The 27,615-nt window shown below is 39.1% G+C and overlaps 1 protein-coding gene across 2 annotated transcripts in view; it reads left to right on the plus strand.

Moving 5' to 3' along the window:
- Positions 1-27,615, plus strand: part of ATP6V1H (ATPase H+ transporting V1 subunit H) — an 85,025-nt gene that overhangs the window by 17,822 nt on the left and 39,588 nt on the right. Inside the window, exons 3-10 of one of the 2 annotated variants that reach the window (XM_074943094.1) lie at positions 516-618; positions 1,794-1,883; positions 5,589-5,702; positions 6,968-7,072; positions 13,501-13,554; positions 18,044-18,141; positions 23,228-23,420; positions 26,811-26,989. In XM_074943094.1, coding sequence (XP_074799195.1) covers positions 516-618; positions 1,794-1,883; positions 5,589-5,702; positions 6,968-7,072; positions 13,501-13,554; positions 18,044-18,141; positions 23,228-23,420; positions 26,811-26,989 — 936 coding nt within the window. The remainder of the gene's footprint in view (positions 1-515; positions 619-1,793; positions 1,884-5,588; positions 5,703-6,967; positions 7,073-13,500; positions 13,555-18,043; positions 18,142-23,227; positions 23,421-26,810; positions 26,990-27,615) is intronic. The other variant, XM_074943095.1, reaches the window with a different exon arrangement.

The following is a 27,615-nucleotide window of genomic DNA, read 5'->3' on the forward strand; positions in this document are numbered from 1 at the left end:
AAAAAGTAAAAATCTAACCTAGAAACCAGAACTTTACTTCCAAAAAATTTCCTCTTCCCCCACATTTCATTTTTGGCATTAAAACTTATTTCATAAGACTAACAAGTTTTGTATTTGCTCATGTTTTTTCAGCTGGATTATAGTTGTGTTGCAGATCTTGTTTTCAGCATATACTTGAAGTATGTATATATAGGCAGCACTGCATCTCTCAAGTGATTCCTTATGTGCTTCCAAGGGCTGGAGGCAATCTAAGGATGACTGAGATGATGCTGTTGAGTAGTCAAGAGACACAGAATTGCATCTTTAAATTATTCCCTATTCTGGGAGTTTTCATTTCTTTGCACATGAGGCTCTCAGCAGAATAGGAGTGCCTCATGCATTCATGATAGGGCTAAATTTATTATAGCTTTAATAAAGGAAGAGTGCCTCTCATGTCAAATAGCATCTTGAAAGACATAAGGCCTGAAATAAGTAAGATACAAAAAGTTCCTATGGCTTCATATTTTGCTTTTCAGGGGACAGATGATTTCAGGTGAAGACTGTGAATTTATTCAAAGATTTGAGCAGAAGAGGAACCCAGAAGAAAAACAAGAACTGCTGCAAGCTGAAGGCAGTCAGGTAACCCAGCTTCCTTTAAAAAATTTTTTTTGGGGGGAGGCAGGGGGGGGGTTGCTTTTGCCACACTAATTCTACTTAAATGATGGAAGTATGTGTTTTGCTGTTACACTATTTAGCAAGTTTTAGCAGGGCTTCAGACAGTTCCATTACAAATGAATTTTTGTGAGGTGGAACTTGGCCATTATTTTAACAGACCTCTTAATTTTTAAATGTGTTCAGCTGGGATGAGATCAAAAGAAGCTGGGAAGCTTCACACATGTTTGTTGTGCTCTTGGATAACACTTTTTAGGTATTTTTTTCTGATATGGCTGGGTGCATTTTGGTACAACTTCTTAAACTCAAATAAATGGAGTTTGCATTTTGAGATGTAACTAATGCATACAGTATTTAAATAGCTACATATAATATGCATTGTTTGTATAGTGACAGTGTAACTGTCCAAGGTGGTACATTAAATTGATGACACAGCATAGTCTGAAATAAAGTAGCCTAAATGTTACATAGAATGTAAAGAGTAGTGATAAGTTTTTGTGGCTCTTTCTAGGTTCACCTCAACCCCTTTCCCCATATTCTCCAGATGCTTGCTCTCATTTTCTCTTCAAGTAAAATAAAGCATGAATCTCTAACTCTAGTAGTTCATGAAATCTGCTGCTGAAAACATATCATGATTAAATTGTGCTGGGGGGAGGAAAGCAGTTTGAATAACTCTTAAGGTCCAACTTGTATCTCTCTTCCAGCCAGAAACATATGGGCAGGCCAGGTGAGCTTTCCAAGTGCTGGTTCTGCACCACTGATAGGGAGAAACTTGCAATCCCTTCAGCATCTGTCACTGAATTTGCCCATGTCTTGTAAATTTTCTTTTTCTTAAAAGAAACATTGAAGAGATTCTAATTCTGACTCATTAATCTTTTGACAAATCATCTTGAGGAACCTTGCTAACTCCCGCTAGTTACTTCACTGATTCCATTGAATGCCATAGAACAATTTGTAAAAGGTAATAAACAGCATGGCAAAAATATTTCATTGTAATGTCAAGTGCATTCATATTATATTGTAGATGAATAAGACATTAGGATGCTTAAAATTTACATAAAGCCAAAATGTGAATTATTGAGATTCTACTGCATATTATAAAACAATTGCTAATATTAATTTTAATGCATTTTATTTTCTAGTGTGCTAAAACATTCATAAACTTGATGACTCATATCTCGAAGGAGCAGACGGTTCAGTACATCCTAACTATGATTGATGATATGCTGCAAGTAGGTCAATAACCTATTTCATATTTAAGTCTTCCTCTTTGATGCTTGGATGTCTCTTGAGCTAATTATGATCTCTTTGTGTATGTATGTAATACTGTATTCAAAGAGTATATTTAGGTTGCACAGTCAAGCACTCAAAAGTTGGGAAATGCCAGAATTACTATTTCACAGGCAATCTTAGCTTGGCCCCTTCGTGTTGATGCATTATGATACTTTGAGTCTTTAAGTACATGATCACATTGGACCCCAGCTACACTTAGTACACAGAATGGATGCTGCTCCGGGAATGAGGCAACTGTTGAATAGTTGTTGATAAAAATCAAAATTTTCCATTGAAAACGAATTTTTTTTTTTTGTCAACATTTTCTGGGGTGGGAGGGAAACCAGTTTTCTAACTGGCTCTAGTATTGAGCCGTCATGTTGATGTTAAGAAATAAAGTTTGTTAAAATACCTTGGCTTCGGGTTTGTGTGTTAAAACAAATTAAATACCCAAATGTGACACTTTAAGAAAAGGGCAATGGAATTTCAAATGTGTTTAATCCTGTTTTTTTCCTTTCTAATATTTTTTTGAAGCTTGTAAACTCCTGTCTTTATTTTTAATCACAACATGATATTCTTCGTTTTGATGGATATCAAACTGAGGCTTCCATCTCCGGCTTAAGTGCACTGCTGTGGCTTACTAAAATTTCTACTCTTTCCTGAAGTGGTAGGATTAAGGTCTGTTAAGAAACTTGTAACAAATTATATTCCCTTTTTCCTTGACAGTTGAGTGGTCTTGTTTTTCTGTCTGGCTTCTGACAAGTTCTTGACTCAGTATAGGTAATTTATTTTTAAGCCAAAGGGAACCAATATGATGATCTAGACTTGGATAATAGAGTAGAGTGTGCGCTTATAAAATTTGCAGGTGACATAATGCTGGAGGGGTTGCAAATATTTTTGGAGGACAGGATTAGAAGACAGAAGGACCTTGACAAATTGGAGTATTGATCTGAATTTAACAAGATGAAATTCAGTAAATATTATGCAAAGAACTGCACTTAAAAAGGAAAAATCAAATGTGAAATTACAAAATGGGGATTAACTGGTTAGGGATTAATACTTCTGAAAAGGATCTGGGGGATAGAGTGGATCACAAATCGAATGAGTAAGCATTATGATGCAGTTGTGAAAAAAGCTAATTGTGAAAAATATAATTCTGGAGTATATTAACCGGAGTGTCATATTTAAGACACAGAAAGTAATTGTACTGCTCTAGCCAGCGCCAGTGAGGCCTCATCTGAGATACTGTCCAATTCTGGACATCACTCTTCAGGAAAGAAGTGGACAAATTGGAGAGAGTCCAGAAGAGAGCAACAAAAAAGATAAAAGGCTTAGAAAACCTGAACTTTGAGGAAAGATTGAAAGAAATAGGCATGTTTAGTGTTGAGAAAAGACTGAAAAGTCTTCAGATATGTTAAGGGCTATTATAAAGATGACGGTGATCAGTTGTTTTCCATGTCCACTGAAAGTAGGACAAAATGTAATGGGCTTAAGCTGCAACAAAGGAGATTTTAGGTTAGATATTGAGAAAAACTTTGTCACTAGACAGGTAGTTAAGCTCCGGAATAGTCTTTCAAGTGGAATCCCCATGTTTGTAAGGTTTTAAGAGCAGGTTGGACCAACAAATATCAGGGATGGCCTAGGTTTACTTGATCCTGCCTTAGAACAGGGGCAGGACTTGATGGGCCCCCTCAAAGTCCCTTCCAGCCGTACATTTCTGTGATTCTAATTCTGGTCTTCTCTTAGCCTAGTTGTTGAAATTATAGGAAGGAAATACAGCTCTTCGAAGGACTGCTATGTCATGTAACTCTGCCACTGTTCGGAGAGAGAGTCACAGCTGTCTTTTTTTTTTTTTAAGCCCAAACAGTTCTGTCTTTTAACTTCTACTGGTCTAGAGTGCAGGAATACTTGGGAGCACCAGAGATTTGTGGAGAGTGCAAAGCTACCAGAACATCAGAGCAGGCTTTTTCTTTCCTGGTGGGCTTGTGATTTTAAAAGTAGAGAGGTTTTCCACTGCTCTTCTGATATTTTAGCCTTCATATACCTCATCTTGTCTCTTCAGCCCATCAGTGATACTCCAATTTTATTCCTTTAGTTGCTTGACCATAAGATGTTCTTCGGATTTTTTTTCTCTGTTCTTCTGCTACCCTCATCCTGAAGGAACATTATTGCATCCTTATTGGTGCTCTATTTTAGAGAGTTGGGAGCAATTTGCTATCACTGTTTTACACCTCTGCTGTCAATAACTGGTGTTAAACAGTCTTTGAAATCTAGCTCTTGAAGTAGAACATGATACTGATGCAAAGGGAAGAAATGCTGATCACCTGATTCAGCTGTGCTGCCTGTATCAGTCTGAAGACTTGAAAAGAAATTCAAAAATATTTGGTTAACAACTCTCTGGAGTTGGGTGCAGGGGGAGGGAGAAGGGGAATAAGGCAAACATTAGTGAGCATTGCAGGCTCATGTTAGCTGTTAAAGATGGCAGCACAGCATTCATACAATGGTGTTGAAATCTTTTTGTAGTTGTCAAGGATATTTCTTTGGATACTAACTCTCATTTGAGTGGAGGAAAACAAAATGCACAACTTCTCATGATTGCTTTAACTGGGAAGCTTCTTTCATAGAAAGCGATCTTGAGAAGCAGTAAAATCCAGTGTTTTTATGTACCTTGTGTATTTCATGTTCCCAAGCTACACATTGGTAGGAAGTGAAAGTAGAAATTCCATGACATTATATACTATATTGTATTTATACTATACACATTGTATCCCAATCTGAATTATTTGATTTAAAAAAGTTAGATGAAAACGTTGAGATTATTTGGGGGCTATGGTGTATGGTTCTCATAAACTTTAGTTCCAAATTAATCATGCTGGTATTCATCTGTGTAATTTACAAACTAGAATAAAGAATAATTTAGAGAGAAAAGTGGCATTCAGTTTTATCTCTGGGTTAATATATGCTTAATATGCTCTATACTGCAGTTTTTTGTTTTTAATGCTAGTTTCAAACAGAAAAAAAACAAAACTGTGGCTTGTGGTGTTGTACAACTCCAATTCCTCTTATGGGAGCTTGCATTTGGGGATAGGCGCCAACTGTAGTCTTCAGGATAGACTTTAAAGGCTGCGTAGAACATTCCTGTGCATGCACAGACACTTGAAAGTGCAAAACAATGTGCAAATGTGCGCACACAAATGGTGTATGTATAATCCTGTCATTTGAGGGTGCAAGAAATAATGTGGAAAAAAGTTAATGCCCAGAGTTCATTAAGCTGAAATGGAGGTAGAGTTGCAACCCTCTGAAAATGTGGCCCTTCACAGTAGCTATGTAATCTTTCATTCTGAATGTCTGAGCCAGAAGGAAGCATGTTTTTCCTTTAAGCAGACACTGCATAAACTGAAGTATAACTGGGAGTGTGAGAGAGGAATCAGTCTCTTAAGGGTTGATGGGGAACCAGCATGGAATAGCAGTTAAAGTCTGGGTTTCAACACTTCAGATATTCAACAGTGGTATGTGGTAACAGTTACATTTCCTGTGTCAGTCCCTCTCATTTTATCTCTCATAATGTACCTCATGAGAATATAAGACAATGTAATGGAAAAAATAACATAAAATTGTGACTGAAATACTGATGAGCTTCTCCTTACCTCCCCCTCCCTTTGCAGGAAAAGCATCAGCGTGTTAGTATTTTCTTTGACTATGCAAAACGTGGTAAGAACACTGCATGGTCCTACTTTCTGCCTATGTTGAACCGCCAAGATCTCTTCACTGTGCACATGGTAAGCTTTAAATGCATCTATCTCCCAAGAAGCTGTGGTGAAAATAGAAACCTATTTTCTTTTTGGAGTTTGCAGATTCATAAAACTTAAATCATTCCTTGTGTGGTAAAAGGCTTTTCTTTTACAAGTCAGGTAAACTAGTTTTATCACACAACAAATTTTTGCACAACCATTTGTTACAAAATACATGCTGCTTTTCCTGGGAATCAAAATAGTGTTATGCGGAACTATGGTTCTTTGTTCTGAATTATTATGTCTGTCTCATTGATCAGGAAATATCTGTGGTAAAAACAGATTTCTTTAAAGAAAACTGTTTAGTTACTAGAAAATATCCACCAACCAGTGATCCCTCTGTAGTTATGTGTGTTAGTATAAAATTTTGTAGCACATATTTTCAAACCTTAAGGGCTGTAATTTTATTATTCACTTTCATATATGTATTTGTAAAAGCTGAGGTTATTATAGATTCTCTTGTCTGCTACTTTGAAGTGCTGCAGAATGTAGAAGTCCTGCTGCATAATTTGACAGTTTTTCCTCAAATAATTCCTTGAATGCATATAAATTGTCTTGAGAAGACTGTAGGCATAGAAAACAGATCCAGTTTGTATGTTTCTCACATGTCATAGGCATTGTGAAGAACTACTTATGAAAACCTGTTTTCTGTGTTGTACAATTTCCTCCTCAGAAGATTCCATCTCATTTCCCCAGTGGTTTTCCTGTCCTTTTTAAAGGCAAAAAAGAATAATAATCTTTCTTCTGGAAACTATATTTTCTGCTTCAGTATGGGCACATGTACTTATTTAAAATTTCTTGGTGCATTGATATTTGTGAGCCTTAAATATTTAAAATTAAGCAAATTGACGTTAATGAATGTTGCATACCCAATTAGGACTAGATCCTGCATCTGGCTTTGTGTTGGCAGACACCTGCCTCTGAAAGGAGCCAGTTGCAGGACCAAGCCCTAGACTGCAACGATGCTGTCTTAGATTTTTATTTTATTTTATAATCTCTGATCTGTGTACACTGCTTCTGCATACTAATGTGGGGCAGAGCCAACAGAAAAAGCTGAAGGACAAATATTAGGTATAAATAAATCGAACTATAAGGCTTTGCTTTGAAAAAATGAATAAAGCAGCAGTATTTGTGTAAGTAGCAATATTTTCCCTGAAATTGGTTTCCAAAGCACATACAGCAGTATTTTTTTTTTCTCTATTCAATCTTTGATCACTTGCAACTGAAGTTCTATTTACCAAATTCTTTTTTAGGCAGCAAGAATTATTGCCAAATTGGCCGCTTGGGGAAAAGAGCTGATGGAAGGCAGTGATCTGAATTATTACTTCAACTGGATTAAAACTCAACTTAGTTCACAGGTAAAAAAACTAAACTTAAACAAAAAATTAAAATGCACTCTTAAAAGGCTTACATTTTTAAACCTCCCTACAAAGGTGTATAAAGTGTAAATGTGTAACTGTATTTACAAAATATGCATTATTTGTTTAAAGAAAAAAACTTTCGACTTCAGTAATTACCAGTTACAATTAACTCTCAAATCCTTAGACTTGCTTTCTAAGTAAGAGATATTATAACTTCACATATACAGTATTTGAAAGTATACTAAGTTCCAGCTAGAGTAAGAAAAGGAGGGTTTTTTGCCGGGGGAGGGGAAACACGCTGAATGATTATATGCTTTTCTATTTTCGTGATTGATTGAAAAGTGCCATCCCCACAGAGTCTGCACAGCTATGAGAGAGCAAACTGCATTCCATTTTGCTTTTTATGTTTAATAACAAAGTTGCTGACTCCTGGTGACTGAGTGTGAGAGAACATAATCCTTTCAGTGTTTTTGAGGGTTTGCACTTGGGGGGAAAAAATCATGTCTTGAATTGTATGCTGAACAGTTTTGGAAACCATCTACAGCAAATGAATATAGAACTACTTTTCTTGTTGCTTTTTGGAGTGTAACTGCACTCTAAGGTACATTAATTGATTCCAAGGCCAGAAGGGATCATCGTGAACAGTTAGTGTAATCTCCTGTACAACACAGGCCATGGAACTTCCCAAAAATAATTCTTAGAGCAGATCTTTTAGAAAAATAGCCTATCTTGATTTAAAAATTGCCAGTGATGGAAAATCCGCCACAACCCTTGGTAAATTGTTCCAATGGTTAATTTCTTTCTCAATTGAAAATTTATGCCTTATTTCCAGTCGGACTTTGTCTGACTTCAAGTTCCAGCCATTGGAGTGTGCTATACCTTTCTCTGCTAGATTGAAGAGTCCACTAAAAAAAAAATTGATCCCCACTGAACTGTCCCCCGCTTAGACTGAAACATCTGAAACTGTGAAGCCGCCTAAAAAATGCATAAATGTTTGAGCAGTATTGGCATGTGACAATAGCTCTAGTATAGTAAGAATGACTTGTTCTTCAGAAGCAAAACCATGTTTCTTTGCTGTTTCATATGGTGGCGTTACTTTTTGTGTAAGGTTGTTTACAAAAACAGTTTGTCATTTTCTAATAAGGGTGTGTAGGAGTGAAACTGAATTCTAATAAATTGTCAGACTCAGTTCAGTAGGCTTTCTGACCAAACTTTACTCAGATACATTTTTGGAAACTAAGGACCTTTAGAAGAAGAATACCGTATGGTTTCTATAAAAGCAAGACTCTTAAAAGCGTGACTTTATTTTTAAAAACTCAGAGCTGTGCCTTGATATCTTCAAATTGATTCAAGTGTTTTTAGATCATTTGCAGTTGAGTTTGAAATATAAAGAGCATTGTTATAAATACACCTTCTTTTTAAATTTTGAAATGTATTTTGTGATGTCTGGAAGTAATCCTGACTCGCTCTTCTAGGCAGGGAAGATACTTTGAATTATGTCAAAATAATACATCAGTGCCTTTGGCCAATATATAGCTTCACATTGGATTCTTTTGGACTACTTATGTAACGCCAACAGACCTGGTTGCTGGCCGGCGGGATCGAATCTGGGACCTCTGGAGCTTAGTGTATAAGCCAAAAGCCAACTGGCTGTTAGCTAAGGCTGTAGAGCAAACACATTAATCTCTCTCTCTCTGGATATGTCTACACTACGAAATTAGGTCGATTTTATAGAAGTTGATTTTTAGATATCTATTTTATACAGTCGATTGTGTATGTTCCCACTAAGCACATTAAGTTGGTGTAGTGTGTCCTCACTACCATGGCTAGCATTGACTCAGAGAGCGGTGCACTGTAGGAAGCTATCCCACAGTTCCTGCAGTCTCTGCTGGCCATTAGAATTCTGGGTTAAGCTCCCAACGCCTGATGGGGCAAAAATATTGTTGCGGGTGGTTTTGGGTACATGTTGTCAGTCTCCCCTCCCTCCCTCCGTGAAAGCAACTGTAGACAATCATTTTGCGCCTTTTTCCCTGGGTTACCCGTGCAGACGCCATAGCATGGCAAGCATGGAGCCCGCTCAACTCACCGCTGCTGTTGCGAGCATTGTAAACACCTCGCACATTATACTGAAGTATGTGCAGAACCTGGCTAAGAGTCGGCAGCATGAGGACGATTGTGAGGAGGACATGGACACAGACGCTCCTGAAAGCACGGGCTGTGGCAATTGGGACATCATGGCAGCAGTGGGGCTGGTTGATACAGTGGAATGCTGATTCTGGGCCAGGCAAACAGGCACAGATTGGTAGGACTGCATAGTGTTGCCGGGATGGGATGAATCCCAGTGGCTGTGAAACTTCTGCATGCATAAGGCCACTTCCCTGTAACTCTGAGTTGCTTTCCCCCACCCTGAAGCACAGGAATACCTAGATGAGAGCTGCCCTGACAGTTGAGAAGTGAGTGGCGATAGCCCTGCAGAAATTTGCAATGCCCGACTGCTACTGGTCAGTCGGGAATCAATTTGGAGTGGGCATATCTACTGTGGGGACTGCTGTGATTCAAGTAGCCAGTGCGATCACTGATGTTCTTCTATCAAGGGTAGCGACTGGGTAATGTGCAGGTCATAGTGGATGGCTTTGCTGCAATGGGTTTCCCTAACTGTGGTGGGGTGATAGACGGAACGCATATCTCTATCTTGGCACTGGAGCACCTTGCTAACCAGTACATAAACCACAAGAAGTTCTTCTCAGTGGTGCTGCAAGCACTGGTGGATCACAAGGGATGTTTCACTGACATCAACGTGGGATGGCTCGGAAAGGTGCATGACACTCGGATCTTTAGGAACTCCGGGCTGTTTGAGCAGCTGCAAGACGGGACTTACTTCCCAGACCAGAAAATTACTGTTGGGGATGTTGAAATGCCAATAGTTTTCCTTGGGGACCCAGCCTACGCCTTGCTCCCATGGCTCATGAAGCCATACAGAGGCAGCTTGGACAGTAGTAAGGAGTAGTTCAACTGTAGGCTGAGCAAGTGTAGAATGGTGGTAGAATGTACCTTTGGACGTTTAAAAGCTCGCTAGCGCTGTTTGTGGACTAGGTTAGACCTCAGTACAACCAATATTTCCATTGTTATTACTGCTTGCTGTGTGCTCCATAATATGTGTGAGAGTAAGCGGGAGACGTTTATGGCGGGGTGGGAGGTTGAGGCAAATCATCTGGCTGCCAGTTTTGAGTAGCCAGACATCAGGGCGATTAGAAGAGCACAGGTAGGTGTACTGCGCATCAGAGAGGCTTTGAAAACCAGTTTCATGACTGGCCAGGCTACGGTGTGACAGTTGTGTGTGTTTCTCCTTGCTGCAAACCCGCCCCCTTTGTTGATTTTAATTCCCTGTAAGCCAACCACCCTCCCTACTTCAATCACAGCTGGCAAAGGAAATAAAGTCACTATTGTTTTGAAACCATGAATTCTTTCTTTCTTAATTTAAAAAAAAAAAAAAAAAGGTGAGATAACTGACAAGGTAGCCCGGGTGGGGTGGGGAAGGAGGGAAGGACAAGGCAACATTGTTTGTTGTAGCCACTCTACAAAACAAAACTGTTTGAATCTTGGGCCATCCTCTGGAGTGGAGTGGCTGGGTGAGGAGGATATAGAACCTGGGGAGGAGGGCAGGCAGTTGTACAGTGGATGCAGAGGCGGTCTATGCTATTGTTGGCTTTCCTGCAGCTCCACCAGATGCCTGAGCATGTCTGTTTGCTCCCCCATTAGCCTCAGTATTGCATCCTGCGTCTTCTCATCGTGCTCACTTAATGCTTTCCTGGCCTCTGCCGCTGAATGCCTCCATGCATTCAGCTGTGCCCTATCAGTGCGGGAGGACTGCATGAGGTCAGAGAACATGTCATCGCGAGTGCGGTTTTTTCCGCCTTCTAATCTGCAATAACCTCAGGGATGGAGATGATAGGGGAAGCATAGACACATTTGCACCTACAGGGGGATAAAAAGGGAGAGTAAAATTTAAGATGATACATTTCTGAGAACAAAAGGGAGACTTTCTTTCACAGTGAATCAAGCAATTCACAGCAGACAGCACATGTGCTTTAGGTACAAGGTCGCATTTTGCCTTTTATATTGAGCGGCTGCTGGTATGGTGACACATCACACACGGTTGGGCAACAGAATTTGGTTTCCAGGCAGCCACGGTAAGACAAAGGGTACGCAGGTTTGGCTTCTTACGCCTTCATAACATGTGGGAATGTTTTCAAATTGCAGCACCCTCCTTTCCCATAGCAAGCAATGTTGGTTGGGTTTGCCATTTAAAAGGAGGGGCTGCGGTTTTCGGGTGGATATGTAGCACACACCTCCCCCCTACCCCTACGTGTGGCTATTTGGGATGATCCCTTCCCCCGCTGCTTGGCTATTCTCAGGGATGATCCCTTTTAGCCAAGCGCAAACAGCCCAGCATGAACGGGGTCTTTTTACTGTTCCCTTACAAAAATTCCTCTATTTCAACCAGGTGACCATGAATATCACTCTCCTGAGGCTAATACAGAAAGATATATACCGAATGTTTCTTGCATGTGACCGAAACTCAGGACCATTTGCTGCCATGCTTTGTGCTGCAGTGATTCCAGACTACTTGCTACTGGCTTGGTGTGGTAAAGTGTCCTACCGTGGAGGACAAAATAAGGCAGCCCTCCCCAGAAACCTTCTGCAAAGGCTTTCAGAGTACCTGCAGGAGAGCTTCATGGAGATGTCCCTGGAGGATTCCTGCTCCATCCCCAGACACGTTAGCAGACTTTTCCAGTAGCTGTACTGGCCGCGAATGCATCCCAAGTCTTCAGGGCAAATCAAACATTCAACACTATTGCTTTTAGTTCCTGTACTGTAGTTACAAATGTGCACTCACCAGAGGTCCCTTCTCCGGCTTCATGGTTGGGGATCCTGCCTTGGGAGGCTATTGGCTACAGGGTGATGAAAAGGTCCTGGCTGTCGGGGAGAATGGATTCACCGCTTGTCTGTTGCACATTCTCCTCTTCCTCTTCCACAAAATCCTCTTCCATGTTGGGTGGGACTCCCCCCTTGCAGGTGTCCATGGACAGTGGTGCGGTAGTGGTAGGTTCCCCCCCTAGTATGCCATGCAGCTGATCATAGAAGCGGCATGTATAGGGCTCTGACCCAGAGTGACCGTTTGCCTCCTTTACCTTTTGGTAGGCTTGCCTGAGCTTCTTGACTTTCACGCGGCACTGCTGTGTGTCCCTGTTGTAGCCTCTGTCCATCATATCCTGTGTGATTTTTGGTATATATATTTACATTTCTTCTTTTTGATCGGAGTTCAGCCTGCACAGATGCTTCTCCCCATACAGCAGTCAGATCCAGTGTCTCCCTTTCGGTCCATGCTGGAGCTCGTTTGCGATTCCGGGGGGACTACATGGTCACCTGTGCTGCTGAGCTTGCTGCACTGACCAAACAGGAAATGAAATTCAAAAGTTTCCAGGGCTTTTCCTGTGTACCTGGCTAGTGTATCGGAGTTGAAAGCGCTATCCAGAGCGGTCACATTGGAGCACTCTGGGATAGCTCCCGGAGGCCAATAACGTCGATTTGCATCTGCACTACCCCAGATTCGATCCAAGAGGGTCCATTTTAGCGCAACTCCCCTCGCTGGGGAGGAGTACAGAAGTTGATTTTAAGAGCCCTTTAGGTCGATGGAACGGGGTTGCTTGTGTAGACACATTCATTATAAAATCAACCTAATGTGGCTACATTCGACCTAACCCTGTAGTGTAGTCCAGGACTAAGGCATCTCAGTGCCACTAGATGGGACAGAACTTCACACCCAGAAGGTGTGTGGGTTATACTTAGTTTTGCTTTTGCTTCCTGAAGTTTCGAGCAATTTCACTGTCATTTATTGATATTATCCAAGGCAGGGTTATAGTCTTTCTGCTTACACCATTCTGAGACTAACCTTAATAGGTATTATGTACAAGCACTCAAAGGAGAAAATACGCTTCAGAGTACCTCGTAACACTGTCCTGGACCACTTGGATATTATTGTTCTGTTGTTGTTCTTACCACCTTCGTGTAAACTGGGATAATCCAAAACATTGGCTTGTGAGAGGATGCTTCTCTATTTGCCAGTTATTGTAGTCTTGATTTGTGAGGGTAGAATTAGTGTGATTTTCTTCCTCATTAGAAATTGACTTAGCTAGATCCAGTTTTATCGTAGGTGAAAGGACTTTCCAACAGATCTGGTTAGCGGTAGAATAGTCTCTGAATGAAAGTAGTGGAGGACAGTGACTATTGGGGCACTCAGCTGGCCTGCACAAAATCATGCAAGTTGTACTGTAGGGCTAAGAGACCATCCTGATCATACATTTATTTTAATAGCAATATAGTTGCCTAACAAGAAAAGCTGACCATTTTTGTTTTTGTGCTAGAAACTTCGTGGTACCATGGGTGCTATTGAAACAGGATCAGTCTCAACCAGTGATGTGAGTATCTCTTTGTGACTTGTTACTGTAGGGGCCTCCTAAAACATGAAACAGTCTCTGTTATTCACCAAACTTTTTTAAAATTGATAGTCAGGGTTAAACAGACCCAGACTATAACCTATCCTAAAAGCTACATAAGGTGGAGAGGGGGAATTGATTTTAAAGGTGTTCCTATGTTTATACCTTAAATTTATTTTTCTCCCCCCTTGGGGCTTATTTTTATACTGTTTTCTTCTTGTGTGGGTTTACCTCGGGACCTCTGCCTCATGTGCACCCAAAGGAATGAATGGGAACAGGCAGAGTGGGATATTCAGACTCTGTGATGAGTGGCCTGACTTGGAATCTGCCAGGTTCTAATGACTCCTGGGAGTCAAATCTAAGAGCTGTGGAAATTCCACCAGTCTTGTGCTAGGAAGCTAAGAGCACGAACTCTGTTGGAATACTACTGACTTCTGAGAGCAGAATTACAACCAACTTCCCCATTATTGATAGCCCTGTGGGGATGGCTTTTAAAAATGTGCATATACCTGTTTAAATCTAGGTATAAACATAATTTATTTCTCTAGTTGATGAGGAAACTGGATTATTAAGATTTCTGTTTTCAGATCAGAAGATCTAATGAGTGAAGCATAAGTGTAGATAAAACAAATGGGGACATCTGAATGCAAAATAATCCAGTTTTGCTTTTAATGTCTTTTTTTTTTTTGTGAGCTGATTAAGAACAGTCACTATTTCAATTCTGAACTTTGACTTTTTAATGTGACTTTTTCAAGGGCTTATTAGCCACTCTTCGAAATTGCATTGGGTTGAAACATGTCATGTCTTCTAGAGCTTACAGAATGCAGTGAAATAGTTTAGCTTTTTTGTTCTGTGTTCAAAATGTTGTACCTGTTGAATCAAAATTCTTGAATTACAAAAATATAGCACTGCAAAAAACAAATTCACTTGTGTGAACTTAAGAATATATTAAATACTTTAAAATCTATATTGCTTTTTTTAACAAAATGCAACATACTTGGGCAGCAGATAGGTTAATAACTTTAATTTCATACAGATGAACAGTTAAGGGGTTCCGATTGCAGTGTCTTTGTGATGGCAATTATTATAGAATGCAGTTTGATTTCAAGCTGTACTACACATTTTTGCCACTCGATGGCACCAAGAAACAAAAGTATTTATCTAAAACGTGCTGCATAATGTTGTTTGATAATGAAATGTGTGGGACACTAGTCCTTCTGCTTATCGGTTCAAATGGTGTCAGGATATTACAATTACGTCTGCATTGAGCTGGCAGTGGTAACATCATTCCAGTTATGAGAAGGGGAAAGAAAGGGGTAATTAAATACTAAAAACTGAATACTAACTGTTCAGTGTCAAACTCTGACTGTCAGTAAAGGAAATTCAGAGGGTAAGTTGCTTTTGTCTCCTTAATGTCTCCTATTATGAATACAGCAGAAAATAGTACATATAAAATTGTCCCAGATAAACCTCTACAATATGCAGCTACAAAAACGTCCCTTGAAAGTTTAGTGCTTTCTTAAGCATTATCAAGCCTTCTTACCTGAGTAAACTGAGTTCTGAGGAGGAGAGTTGAATTCCACGCCTTGTCTCCCCAGCCCTGGACACTGGGAAGCAACAGCATGAAGTTGGTTTATAAGGGAACGTTTTACTCAGTTCCTCAGTGTGATGTAGGCGGTGCAGTTCAGAGTGCAACTGGGCAATGTAGCAGGTGAAAGTGAATCTCATAACTTCAGTTTTCTCTATGGTTGTGGCATAGTGAAGAAATTTCACTCCGCTACTCTGGCAAAAGCTGTGGCAGGATAAACAGTTTGACACTTAATGATTTTTAGGGTCCAAAGAATGTGTTAACATTAAAGACATTGATGGCTTTTTAGGAGATTAATAAGCATACACTTGGAGTTGCTGCATCTCCTTTAAATGTAAAACAGTATCTTCACTAAGGAAAAAGATGTATTTTTAACTTCCATTGACTAGATTGTTAATTTGGGTTAGTGAAGACAAAGTATTTTGTTTTTAATGCATGTTAACTGGTCACAGTTACCTGCTATTGTGGGTTAAAACTGCAATTTACCTTGTCTTCATTAAGGTTTTAACGCAGGTTAGATTAAAGGGGGTTTAAAATTCTTTTTTTTTTTTTTAAATTCTTCCCCCCCTTTTCTTTTTCTAGTTAAGACAAGGTCTAAAAGTGGAGACTGAAACATTCTCAGACACTCCTTTGCAATATTGCTGTTTCAAGTCTCCATTATGCAGATGGCCCTTTGTCATAGGGCCTTAGAACAGTGAATAATCTTACTTCCACATATCCTTCGGTATGTAAACTGAGGATGAGTTAAGGGTGCAGTGACAGCCTTTTACACAGACAGGAGGAAATTATGGCTCATCCTAATAAAAATGAGGGGTTTTTATTTTAATTGAAAGCAGTATTGGGAGATAACTTTTATGATTGTGTCTTTAAAGATCTGGCAATTTCTAGTTTCAGTAATAGAGAGATACTTCCTATGTTTTAGGTAAATGACTAAAATTTTTGAGATTTATACAGTTAATTTGTTTCAAGAGATAGTAGTTTTTGTTGTGTACAGCAGATTCTTCCATCCATGTTACCTTTTACTTTCAAGATTTATGAAAGCAAATACCTATCTATTGAAATAAATGTCCTTGTTAATTATCACTGTGTGGTCTTCAGTTTCTGATTATATAAAGGCGGAAGGGTGCGGGGGTGGGCGAAGGGGGAACGAATTCATTTGCAGTTCTTGTGGAACAGCATAAGCATCTCTTATTGTCTCTTACCTTTTCATTTCATCCAGGACTTGTCTTAACATTTCTTTCCTCCTTTAAGTGTTTGAAATTCTTGACCTTCTACAATGTTGCTGATCCACCATGATGTTTTAGAGGAGGGGTCAGCAACCTTTGGCACCTGGCCTGTCAGGGGAGGCCGGGCCAGTTTGTTTATCTGGAGCATCCGCAGGCATGGAGCCCCACAGCTCCCACTGGTCGCGGTTCGCCGTTCCTGGCCAATGGGAGCTGCGGGAAGCGGTGCCTTGTGTTCTTTTCTCACTCTAATCTCTGCCCTGGGGTTTATGAATTTATATCCAATGACTTAGAGCAGTTCTGTGACAGAGCTAAGATTACAATTAGAGTTCTTGATTTTCCAGGAAATCTGCCTTTTGTAAGAAATCCTGTTAGCTGCCAAAGCTGTGGCAATATTCTGTATTCCACCATCATTGTTTGATTACTGCTTAGATTTTCTGAAGTATAGGGATTTATGTTATAGATCTCCATCATATGAAGGAACTTCTAATAACACTTGAAAATCACAAAGGTAAGAAGATGATAACTTTCAAAGTTTCAATAAGAGCAAGGTGATGTTCCTTTACAGACTGTTTTTCTCAGATCCTCGCTAGAGAGCAACTTCCAGACTTTTGTGTCTCAATGGCCTGCTGGTGCTGCAGACTCAGTGTTCTGGTGGAAGGTGGTTAGTGATCCACATCTCTTTCTTTAATGCAAGCTTTGAATAATAGTTCTGCAGCTGAATCTGAAGTTGCTCAAACACTGAATTATTCCTGACTGACACTGCAGTTCCCTTCATATTGGGGGGAAAAAAGGGAACACCATTCTTCCTCTCTACACGTTGGAAGACAAATTTTCAAGCTTTCCAATGAATGTTTCTACCTTGTTTGCGTTGACGGAATATTCATTTTCTACCATGGAATCAAGTGTCAATACCAGCAAAGTAGTATTAATGTACTACCCAAGAGGTATTAATGATTGTTCACAAAAATCTTCATTTCTTAATACGAAGAGGCTGATTAGCACTTCACCTCCTGAGAGCCACCCCACTTCATTGTGAAAGAAGCTGGTGGTGAAGGTAACCATCTCAAGCTGCAATTCATGAAGTCAGAAATTCAATAACCTTTCAAAGGACTTGCACAGGTTTCCAAGCATTTTCTTAGCAGAAAAATTTGGAGGTGTATGAAACAGTGAACCACGTTCCTGCATGTATGAGTACTTGCCTCTGTTTTTCAGTGGTGCTTGAACACTTTCATAAAGCAAATCCAATCACAAGTACAGGTTTAATATTTTTGCTAGAGCTTCTACTAGCATCCAGTTGTGCACATTCTTCTCCTGCACTAGTTTAGACTGAATTGTGGACACACCATTGCAGGACATATGTTATATCCATGTTTTAGAAAAAAAACTTTCAATGTATTGAAGATTTCTTCCAAAAATTCACATTTGTGTTAATTTTTTTTTCTGTAACCCCTTACAGAAATTGTGTTGAACAGTTCAGGAAACACTGGTGTATGGAGACAAAACCAGAACCTTTACAGATACTATGAAAGCTAGTGTCCAGAACAGGAAAAATATTGTGATTCAATCTCTGGCCTACTGAAATTTTGTACAAAATTTCAAGACTATTTAGTGCCTTACTCATCTTAAAATAAGGGTGGTGTTCTTGTTTCCACTTTAGAGTTCCCAATATGTACAGTGTGTGGCTGGGTGCCTGCAGCTGATGCTCAGGGTCAATGAATATCGTTTTGCATGGGTAGAAGCAGATGGGGTAAACTGGTGAGTATATTACTTACTCTATACAGGAATAGTTACATTTCAAACATGCACAATAGGTTATTCCCCAAATGACCTTCCTTAAAATTCAACTCTTTAGGCTTAATTTTCAGACCTTCCTTACTTGTAGCCATAGTATTTGAGCCTGAAATTCTTATTTGTGCTCATATAGTAACGTATGCGTGCAAACAAATGAGCTGAAAAATAGTCATATAACTATTCAGGGCTTCATAAAGTATTGTTCTGTTAATAACTTAAAGGTGATCATAGCTATTTGTCTTAAAGGTTAGAGCACCATGCAGGGGGTTTGTTATATATGAGACTGAGCTACTGCAGGTTAAATAAAAATTGAAGGTCCAGTAGAAACTTGCAGTAATCTTTAATGTAAGTATTGTTGAAGAGTGATACTTTCTGGAATTATAGCTCCATTTTATTATGTAGTGTTTTTAATAGATCACTTTCTACCCAAACTGTGTAAATTTCTTTCAAAGAGGAATAAATAGTTGTGCGTGAGTTCAGAAACTTATCACTGGCCTTACTTGGAAAAGATCACTATGTAAGCCTCTGTATTGTAAGTGACTTGTTATTAGAGCTGATTGAAACTCAGTATTTCATTCTGTGGGAAATTCTGACACTTCAAAATTTCCTTTTGTTTTGAAGTGGTTCAAACAGTCAATTTCCAGTGAAATGAAAATTCTGAAAAAAATTGTTTTGGAAATATCAACATGATGCACAATGACCTTATTAAAAGGACACGTGTCTTTCAAATAATATATAGTAATAAACTATAATAAAAATTTAAAAGCCAAAATAATAAAGTTGAAACAAAGTGCTTTGACTTTGTTGAAATGAAGCACTTGTCAAAACTTTACGAAAAATTATCAAAATCAAAATATTCACACAAAACATCTTGTCTTTATCAAATTAGTTTTCCATCAAAAACTGTATTATCTAAAAGCTTTTGAGCAGCTCTACTTGTTTTTTTACACGCAAATGAAAGCTCTGTTTAGCAGATATATTACTGTTGTCATAGTCCCATCTAATGCTTGGTGATATGTATTTGTGACTTTCATGACCTGGCATGACTCTGATTACAGGCTGCTTTTAGAAGGCTCATCGTAAATGGTGTGTACATTAGTTTGCATTTTGCATACATTGTATTTAAATTGTTACATTCCAAGATGAGACTGGGGGCATCGGAAGAAAATGGTCTTACTCTGCTCTCTGCCCACTCTCCAACTCCATACTGCAATCCCAGAGTAGCTGCAAGTTTTTCCTAAAATGACAATGAAGTACATAAGAGTGGCCATACTGGGTCAGACCAAAGGTCCATCTAGCCCAGTATCCTGTCTGCCGACAGTGGCCAATGTCAGGTGCCCCAGAGGGAGTGAACCTAACAGGTAATGATCAAGTCATCCTGCCATCTATCTCCACCCTCTGACAAATAGAGGCTAGGGACACCATTCCTTACCCATCCTGGCTAATAGCCATTAATGGACTTAACCTCCATGAATTTATCTAGTTCTCTTTTAAACCCTGTTATAGTCCTAGCCTTCACAACCTCCTCAGGCAAGGAGTTCCACAGGTTGACTGTGCGCTGAGTGAAGAAGAACTTCCTTTTATTTGTTTTAAACCTGCCTATTAATTTCACTTGGTGGCCGCTAGTTCTAATATTATGGGAACAAGTAAATAACTTTTCCTCATTCACTTTCTCCACACCACTCGTGATTTTGTATACCTCTATCATATCACCCCTTAGTCTCCTCTTTTCCAAGCGGAAAAGTCCTAGCCTCTATAATCTCCCCTCATATGGGACCCATTCCAAACCCGGAATCATTTTAGTTTCCCTTCTCTGAACCTTTTCTAATGCCAGTATATCTTTTTTGAGATGAGGAGGCCACATCTGTACGTAGTATTCAAGATGTGGTGTACCATGGATTTACAGAAGGGCAATAAGGGCAATATTCTCCTTCTTATTCTCTATCCCTTTTTTAATGATTCCTAACATGCCATTTGCTTTTTTGACTGCCGCTGCACACTGCGTGGACGTCTTCAGAGGACTGTCCACGATGACTCCAAGATCTTTCCTGATTAGTTGTAGCTAAATTAGCCTTCATCATATTGTATGTATGTTTGGGGTTATTTTTTCCAATGTGCATTACTTTACATTTATCCACATTAAATTTAATTTGCCATTTTGTTGCCCAATCACTTAGTTTTGTGAGATCTTTTTGAAGTTCTTAGGTCTGTTTTGGTCTTAACTATCATGAGCAGTTTAGTATTGTCTGTAAACTTTGCCACCTCACTGTTTACCCCTTTCTCCAGATCATTTATGAATAAGTTGAACAGGATCAGTCCTAGGACTGACCCTTGGGGAACATCCCTAGTTACCTCTCTCCATTCTGAAAATTTACCATTTATTTCTACCCTTTGTTCCCTGTCTTTTAACTAGTTCTCAATCCATGAAAGGATCTTCCCTCTTATCCCATGACAACTTAATTTATGTAAGAGCCTTTGGTGAGGGACCTTGTCAAAGGCTTTCTGGAAATCTAAGCACACTATGTCCACTGGATCCTCCTTGTTCACATGTTTGTTGACTCCTTCAAAGAACTCTAATAGATTAGTAAGACATGATTTCCCTTTACAGAAACCATGTTGACTTTTGCGCAACAATTTATGTTCTATGTGTCTGACAACTTTATTCTTTATTATTGTTTCAACTGATTTGCCCGGTACTGACATTAGACTTACCTGTCTGTAATTGCTGAGATCACCTCTAGAGCCCTTTTTAAATATTGGCGTTACATTAGCTATCTTCCAGTCATTGGGTACAGAAGCTGATTTAAAGGGAAGGTTACAAATCACAGTTAGTAGTTCAGCAATTTCACATTTGAGTTCTTTCAGAACTCTTGGGTGAATGCCATCTGGTCCCGGTGACTTGTTACTGTGAAGTTTCTCAATTAATTCCAAAACCTCCTCTAGTGACACTTCAGTCTGTGACAATTCCTCAGATTTGTCAGCTACAAAAGACGGCTCAGGTTTGGGAATCTCCCTAACATCCTCAGCCGTGAAGACTGAAGCAAAGAATTCATTTAGTTTCTCCACAATGACTTTGTCATCTTTAAGTGCTCCTTTTGTATCTTGATCGTCCAGGGACCCCACTGGTTGTTTAGCAGGCTTCCTGCTTCTGATGTACTTAAAAAAAATTTTGTTGTTACCTTTTGAGTTTTTGGCTAGCTGTTCTTCAAACTCCTTTTTGGCTTTTCTTATTAAATTTTTACTTAATTTGGCAGTGTTAATGATCCTTTCTATTTACCTCACTAGGAGTTGACTTCCATTTTTTAAAAGATGCCTTTTTATCTCTCACTGCTTCTTTTACATGGTGGTTAAGCCCTGGTGGCTCTTCTTTAGTTCTTTTACTGTGTTTTTAAATTTGGGGTATACATTTAAGTTGGGCCTCTCTTATGGTGTCTTTGAAAAGTGTCCATGCAGCTTGCAGGGATTTCACTCTAGTCACTGTATCTCTTAATTTCTGTTTAACTAACCTCCTCATTTTTGCATAGTTCCACTTTCTGAAATTAAATGCCACAGTGTTGGCCTGCTTAAGTGTTCTTCCCACCACAGGAATGTTAAATGTTATTATATTATGGTCACTATTTCCAAGTGGTCCTGTCATAAATGTAAAGGGAAGGGTAAACACCTTTAAATCCCTCCTGGCCAGAGGAAAAACCCTTTCACCTGTAAAGGGTTAAGAAGCTGAGATATAACCTCTCTGGCACCTGACCAAAATGACCAAAGAGGAGACAAGATACTTTCAAAGCTGGAGGTGGGGGAAACAAAGGGTCCTCTCTGTCTGTGTGATGCTTTTGCTGGGACCAGAGCAGGAATGCAGGTCAGAACTCCTGTAAAGAGTTAATAAGCAATCTAGTTAGATATGTGTTAGATTCTGTTTTGTTTAAATGGCTGATAAAATAAGTTGGGCTGAATGGAATGTATATTCCTGTTTTTGTATCTTTTTGTAACTTAAGGTTTTGCCTAGAGGGATTCTCTGTTTTGAATCTGATTACCCTATAAGGTATTTACCTTCCTGATTTTACAGAGGTTTTTCTTTTACTTTTTCTTTAATTAAAATTCTCTTTTAAGAACCTGATTGCTTTTTCATTGTTCTTAAGATCCAAGGGTTTGGGTCTGTGTTCACCTATGCAAATTGCTGAGGATTTTTGTCAAGCCTTCCCTAGGAAGTGCTTGGGGGGATATTTTGGGGGGGAGACATTTCCAAGTGGGCCCTTCCCCTGTTATTTTTGTTAGACACTTCGGTGGTGGCAGCATAAAGGTTCAAGGACAAAAGGTAAAAGTTTGTACCTTGGGGAAGTTTTAACCTAAGCTAGTAAGAATAAGTTTAGGGGGTCTTTCATGCAGGTCCCCACATCTGTACCCTAGAGTTCAGAGTGGGGAAGGAACCTTGACAGGTCCTGTTATAGTTACCTCTTGGACCAGATCCTGTGCTTCACTCAAGACTAGATCGAGAATTGCCTCTCCCGTTGTGGGTTCTTGTACCAGCTGCTCCAAGAAGTAGTCATTTAAGGTATCGAGAAATTTTGTCTTTGCATTTTGTCCTGAGGTGACATGTACACAGTTAATATGGGGATAATTGAAATCCCCCACACTTATTGAGTTCTTTATTTTGATAGCCTCTCTAATCTCCCTTAGCATTTCATAGTATGTTAATTACATTAACATTCACTAGATTACTCTCATCATATATTGGCCGTTAATCTGAAAACAGACAGTACTGCATATTTGGAAAACATTCTTTGCAACCCTAAGTCTTGGAAATGTAACCTGTTAAAAATGAAAACTTATCTGAATAAAGAGATTAGGCTGAACACATAAGTGCAAGTGCTGGGCATCATGAAGTACTGGTTTCATCCAGTCCTTAGTTGTGTACCTAAAACTCATAGCTTTTGCCAATGAGCTCTCTTGCAAACATTAATTTAAAGAAAATCTTACATGTTCAGGGTCATATACACAGTGCACTTGCCCATTATGAAACATTTTCACTACTACCTATATAAATTATATCTTTCAGTATCATGGGAGTCCTGAGTAACAAATGTGGCTTCCAGCTCCAGTATCAGATGATTTTCTCCGTATGGCTGTTGGCATTCAGTCCTCAAATGTGTGAATATCTGCGTCGATATAATATTGTTCCAGTTCTGTCTGACATTCTCCAAGAATCTGTCAAAGAGAAAGTAACTAGAATAATCCTTGCAGCATTTCGGGTAAGTAAAGTTGACTGTAATTGTAGTGGGTTTACGTGGTTTTGTCTCTCACCGAAGTGCTTCCATAGATTATTTCCAGGCATGCTGGCTTGGATGTGTAGTCCGCATTAACTCTGGCTTTCCTTCCAGAGCCAGAGTTAATATGTGGATTTTTTGTAGGTAAAAGACATGCAGCTTTCTGCGCCTTCTTGAACTGGCAGATCCCAATATGAATGTTCATTGTTCCTCTATATTCTGTTAAATAATCCTATTTACAGAATTTATTTAAAAAAAAGATGCTGCAGGAATTGGTTATAAAACACAAGAATTACACCCTTTAACACTTAGTAAATGGGTAAACTGGCCTTGCAGATATTTTATAAAAATGTACCAGCTCAGGCAGAAAACCTACTCACCATCCTTTTGCTGTGATTTGCAGAAAATGATTTTATGTATGTGTCCAACACAAAGCTTTCTGAGGAGAAACTTTGCATGACTAGTGTAAGCATAGATAGTATAATGTATATTGGGATGAGATGTCCACATAAGAGCACTGACTAGTTGACTTCTGCTGCAATATTATATCAGTAAAATCTGAAAATGACAGATCCTATCACGATGTTTTAGAATACCAAAGCATTGTGGCCTCCTGAATCTTTGTGCGCGCGCGCAGACACATACTCTGGTTTGTATGTGTCATCTCTTCTTGCGCCCACGCATTGGATGTTTTATGTGTATGTGGTCATGTATATAGTATAGGGAATTAAAATGGCTAGTTGAGGGAGGATGGTGGGGACATGGGAAACTTCCTTTTTATGGAAAGAACTACAGTTGTACGTGTTTTGGCTGGGCTCCAGTGTAATTACTGTATTTGGAAACTTGAAACCTGACAAGGATGTAATTTTCATTATGAGTTTCAGCCTTCCTAATCTTTTTTATAAGACTTTAAAACTTGTAGAGTATGGAACTTAAATGGCAAGCTATGCATTTCAGCAGTGATATTTATTGCACTTTTGTACTTGTTAAAAGGCAACTTTCTGGTCTTCATAACCATCCCAGCAAACCCACCCACCTACCAAATTATTTTCTCCCTACCACAATGGTGTGTGAATGTATCGTCTCTAGGTTGCACACCCAAATTGAAGCTTGTTGGACCTTGAACGCCAAATGTGCTAGGGCCACTGGGCAGAGAAACTCAAAATATGGGAATCTGCTTCCTGGTCATAGTCTGCTCTGTGGCAGCTAGGTATTTCCTGAAACCTCCATTTTTGTTGTTTTTGCAGAGAGGGTTCACACTGGATTCTCTCCACCTCTGTCTCTAGGTCTGGATGGGAGAAGAATGTTCTGTCTATGCTAGCTGTCTAGTAATATACCTTTTGTTTTTAGGCTTGTCCAGTAACATACCTTTGCCTCCAGGAACTGCATGTTTGGTGTTTTTGTGAATCTTCCTTAAAGAGCTCTAGGATATAAAGTACAAAAAAGTACATTAAGACACAGTGGTAACGTGAGTTGACCACTATGTGCATGAAAACTTCTGCGTCACCAGTTCCATAGCAACCTGCCTTTTGTTGTGGTAACTCGCTAGATTTTTACTACTATCTAGCCTAGAGTGGACGGAGAGTTACATTCGAATGTCCTGGAAAGAACATCCTAAAATGTTTTCCCCACCTTTTTGGTGGGATTTACTCCCACCTTTCTTAGAATAATGTACTGGTTGGGGAGGGGTACTACAGAGGCAGTACAATCCACTGACCCACCGAGTCTCTTTGTCGTTGAATGGTTAATATACCAGAAAAGGAGCTCCTGTTTCTGACTTTTAGACTAATCCATGCTAGTGACCCGCAGAAATAAACTCTTCTTTAGCTGCTATAATCCTTTCTCCAGCTCAGGCAGAAAGTTACAAAAATTTACTTCTTTAAACATGTTTAAATCTAATCTTCTCTTTTAATGATTGAAATATACAGTCACCCAGTCTTCATATATCAAAGTAACACTGTCTTTTTTCAGCAGATAGTGTCTTCTTGCAAACTTGGACGCTGCTGACAATTATAGGGCTGCATAAATTAAATACAACCTCTTGCCCATAAATCATTGTGTGTCTTCAGCAGTTTTGGTATTTCTGATTGCAAAATGAGCTTTTGCAAATTGGAGAGCCGTAAAGTATCACACACAACCTAAAGCCTGGGATTTGTAGAAGTTGGGGAAGAAAGTATTGGAAATAAATTTAAATTTATATTGAATTGCATTGGCCACCTGTGCCTAGACACTCCTTTGGCTGTTGGGATGTAAAGGATGATCGGTTATGAAATTGGAGGGTGTGGAAGTACCTTGTCCCCCATTTCAGCCAGTTCGGTTGTGCTTGGCTGTAGAAGACAGCAATGGAACCTGAGAGTAATTAAAAAAAAGTTCTATTGTCATATTTAAAGGGAATATTACTCATTGACCATGTTTTACTGTCCTACTTGTCTAGGAATTTTGAAGAACCCCAAATATAAACCTCACATGCTTATCTTTAAGCAAAGTATTGAGAAACATTACAGTAGAAAAGTCACTAAATTACTGGACCGATGTCTGTTGGTGAGAGAGAAGTTTTTGAGTTTACACAGAGCTTTTCTTCAGGTGCAATAAAAGATATTACCTCATCCACCTTGTCTCTCTAATGGCCTGGGATCTGCACACGTACAACAGTGCATACATTAAATTAGTGGTCCAGTTACTTCTCTCTCTCCAGGTAATTACTTGCTCTTGAAAGATATTATGACTTATTCATATGAACATGGCTGTTGTTCACTGAGGCTTTTTTATGTCGATAATGTGCATTATCAGAGTAAAAAGTGACAGGCTTTGATTGAATAGTATAATTTGAACCTGATTAAATTGAATGAAAGGTAATGAACTGATAGTGGGAGTCAATGAAATCACTGGCTGCTGCACTATGTGCTTATGCCAGCACTCTTCTTACTAACAGAGATGGGCTTGAACTAAAATCCCTGATCGGAATATGCCCAGACTTTGAGGAAGTTGGCCTCTAGATTCAGATGTGCATTGCAAGGCCTGTCTTTAGTTTTCTAAAGTGTTATATTACTCTTGATATAGGAAGTTATATAGGAACTAATGTAAACTGGTCTCTTTCATGTTGTTGGACAGGCACTCTTGAGCATGTAATTGTACTAACCTAACTGAAAATTAGGGCCAAAATATGTTGGAATCCTTGTCAGCTCATAATATTGCCCTCTCAAGCAAGCCTTTTAATAAATGATTAACACTATTGATGAAACTTGCATAATTGAATTCTTGCATAATTCGAATTAATCTTAGAGGATATTTGCAGAAAGATAAATCTGTAATAAATACTAGTATTTTTAAACTGTAAAAGATTTACATTCAACTTTTACCTTTTTTTTCTTCCAGAATCTTTTAGAAAAATCTACAGAAAGAGAAACTCGCCAAGAATATGCTCTCGCTATGATCCAATGCAAAATTCTGAAGCAACTAGAGAACTTGGATCAGCAGAAATATGATGATGAAGACATAAGTGAGGATATTAAGTTTCTACTGGAAAAACTTGGCGAGAGTGTCCAGGATCTCAGGTATATTTTATAGTATGAGTTTTTAAACCTGTGTCACTTGAAATACTGGCAAACTTATTGATTTTAAAAGAGAAAATAGTAGATATGCTGGTGATGTTCTGGTATATCATATCTTCCCAACAGTATATGAAAGATCCAGTTTCTAACTGGATGTCTGTCATATATCTGACTAGAAAAATCTACTATGCTTATGCACACATGCTTCTTAACTGACAGTTTAATGGGCAGGGTTTTCAACAAGAGTTGCATCTGCTGCACTGGAGCCGAATTCGATACTTACAAAATATGAAACTTTGTGTAGACCCATAGAATGCCAAATGAACATGAGTACACTAGTGAGTCATTTTATCCCAACTTGCGCTGGATGTATAATTTAGACTACAACTTGTATCTCTAAGTTGGGTCCCTGGTCAGAGGAATTCCTTTTTAGACTTTAGTAACTGCTAACAAGTGCACAAAGCAGTTTAGCTCTCTCTAAATGCGTACTGTTAACCGATTTTCTTCTTGGGATCTGGAATCCCACATTTAGGAGCACAGTTCACTTATTAATAAAATGGGATTGTTAGATAGTTTGTAAAACATTTTATATTTCAGATCAGTAAATTTAAGATCATATTCTGTGTAAA

The sequence above is a fragment of the Natator depressus genome, chromosome 2 (genome assembly GCF_965152275.1).
Source record: "Natator depressus isolate rNatDep1 chromosome 2, rNatDep2.hap1, whole genome shotgun sequence".
Classification (NCBI taxonomy): Eukaryota; Metazoa; Chordata; order Testudines; family Cheloniidae; genus Natator; species Natator depressus.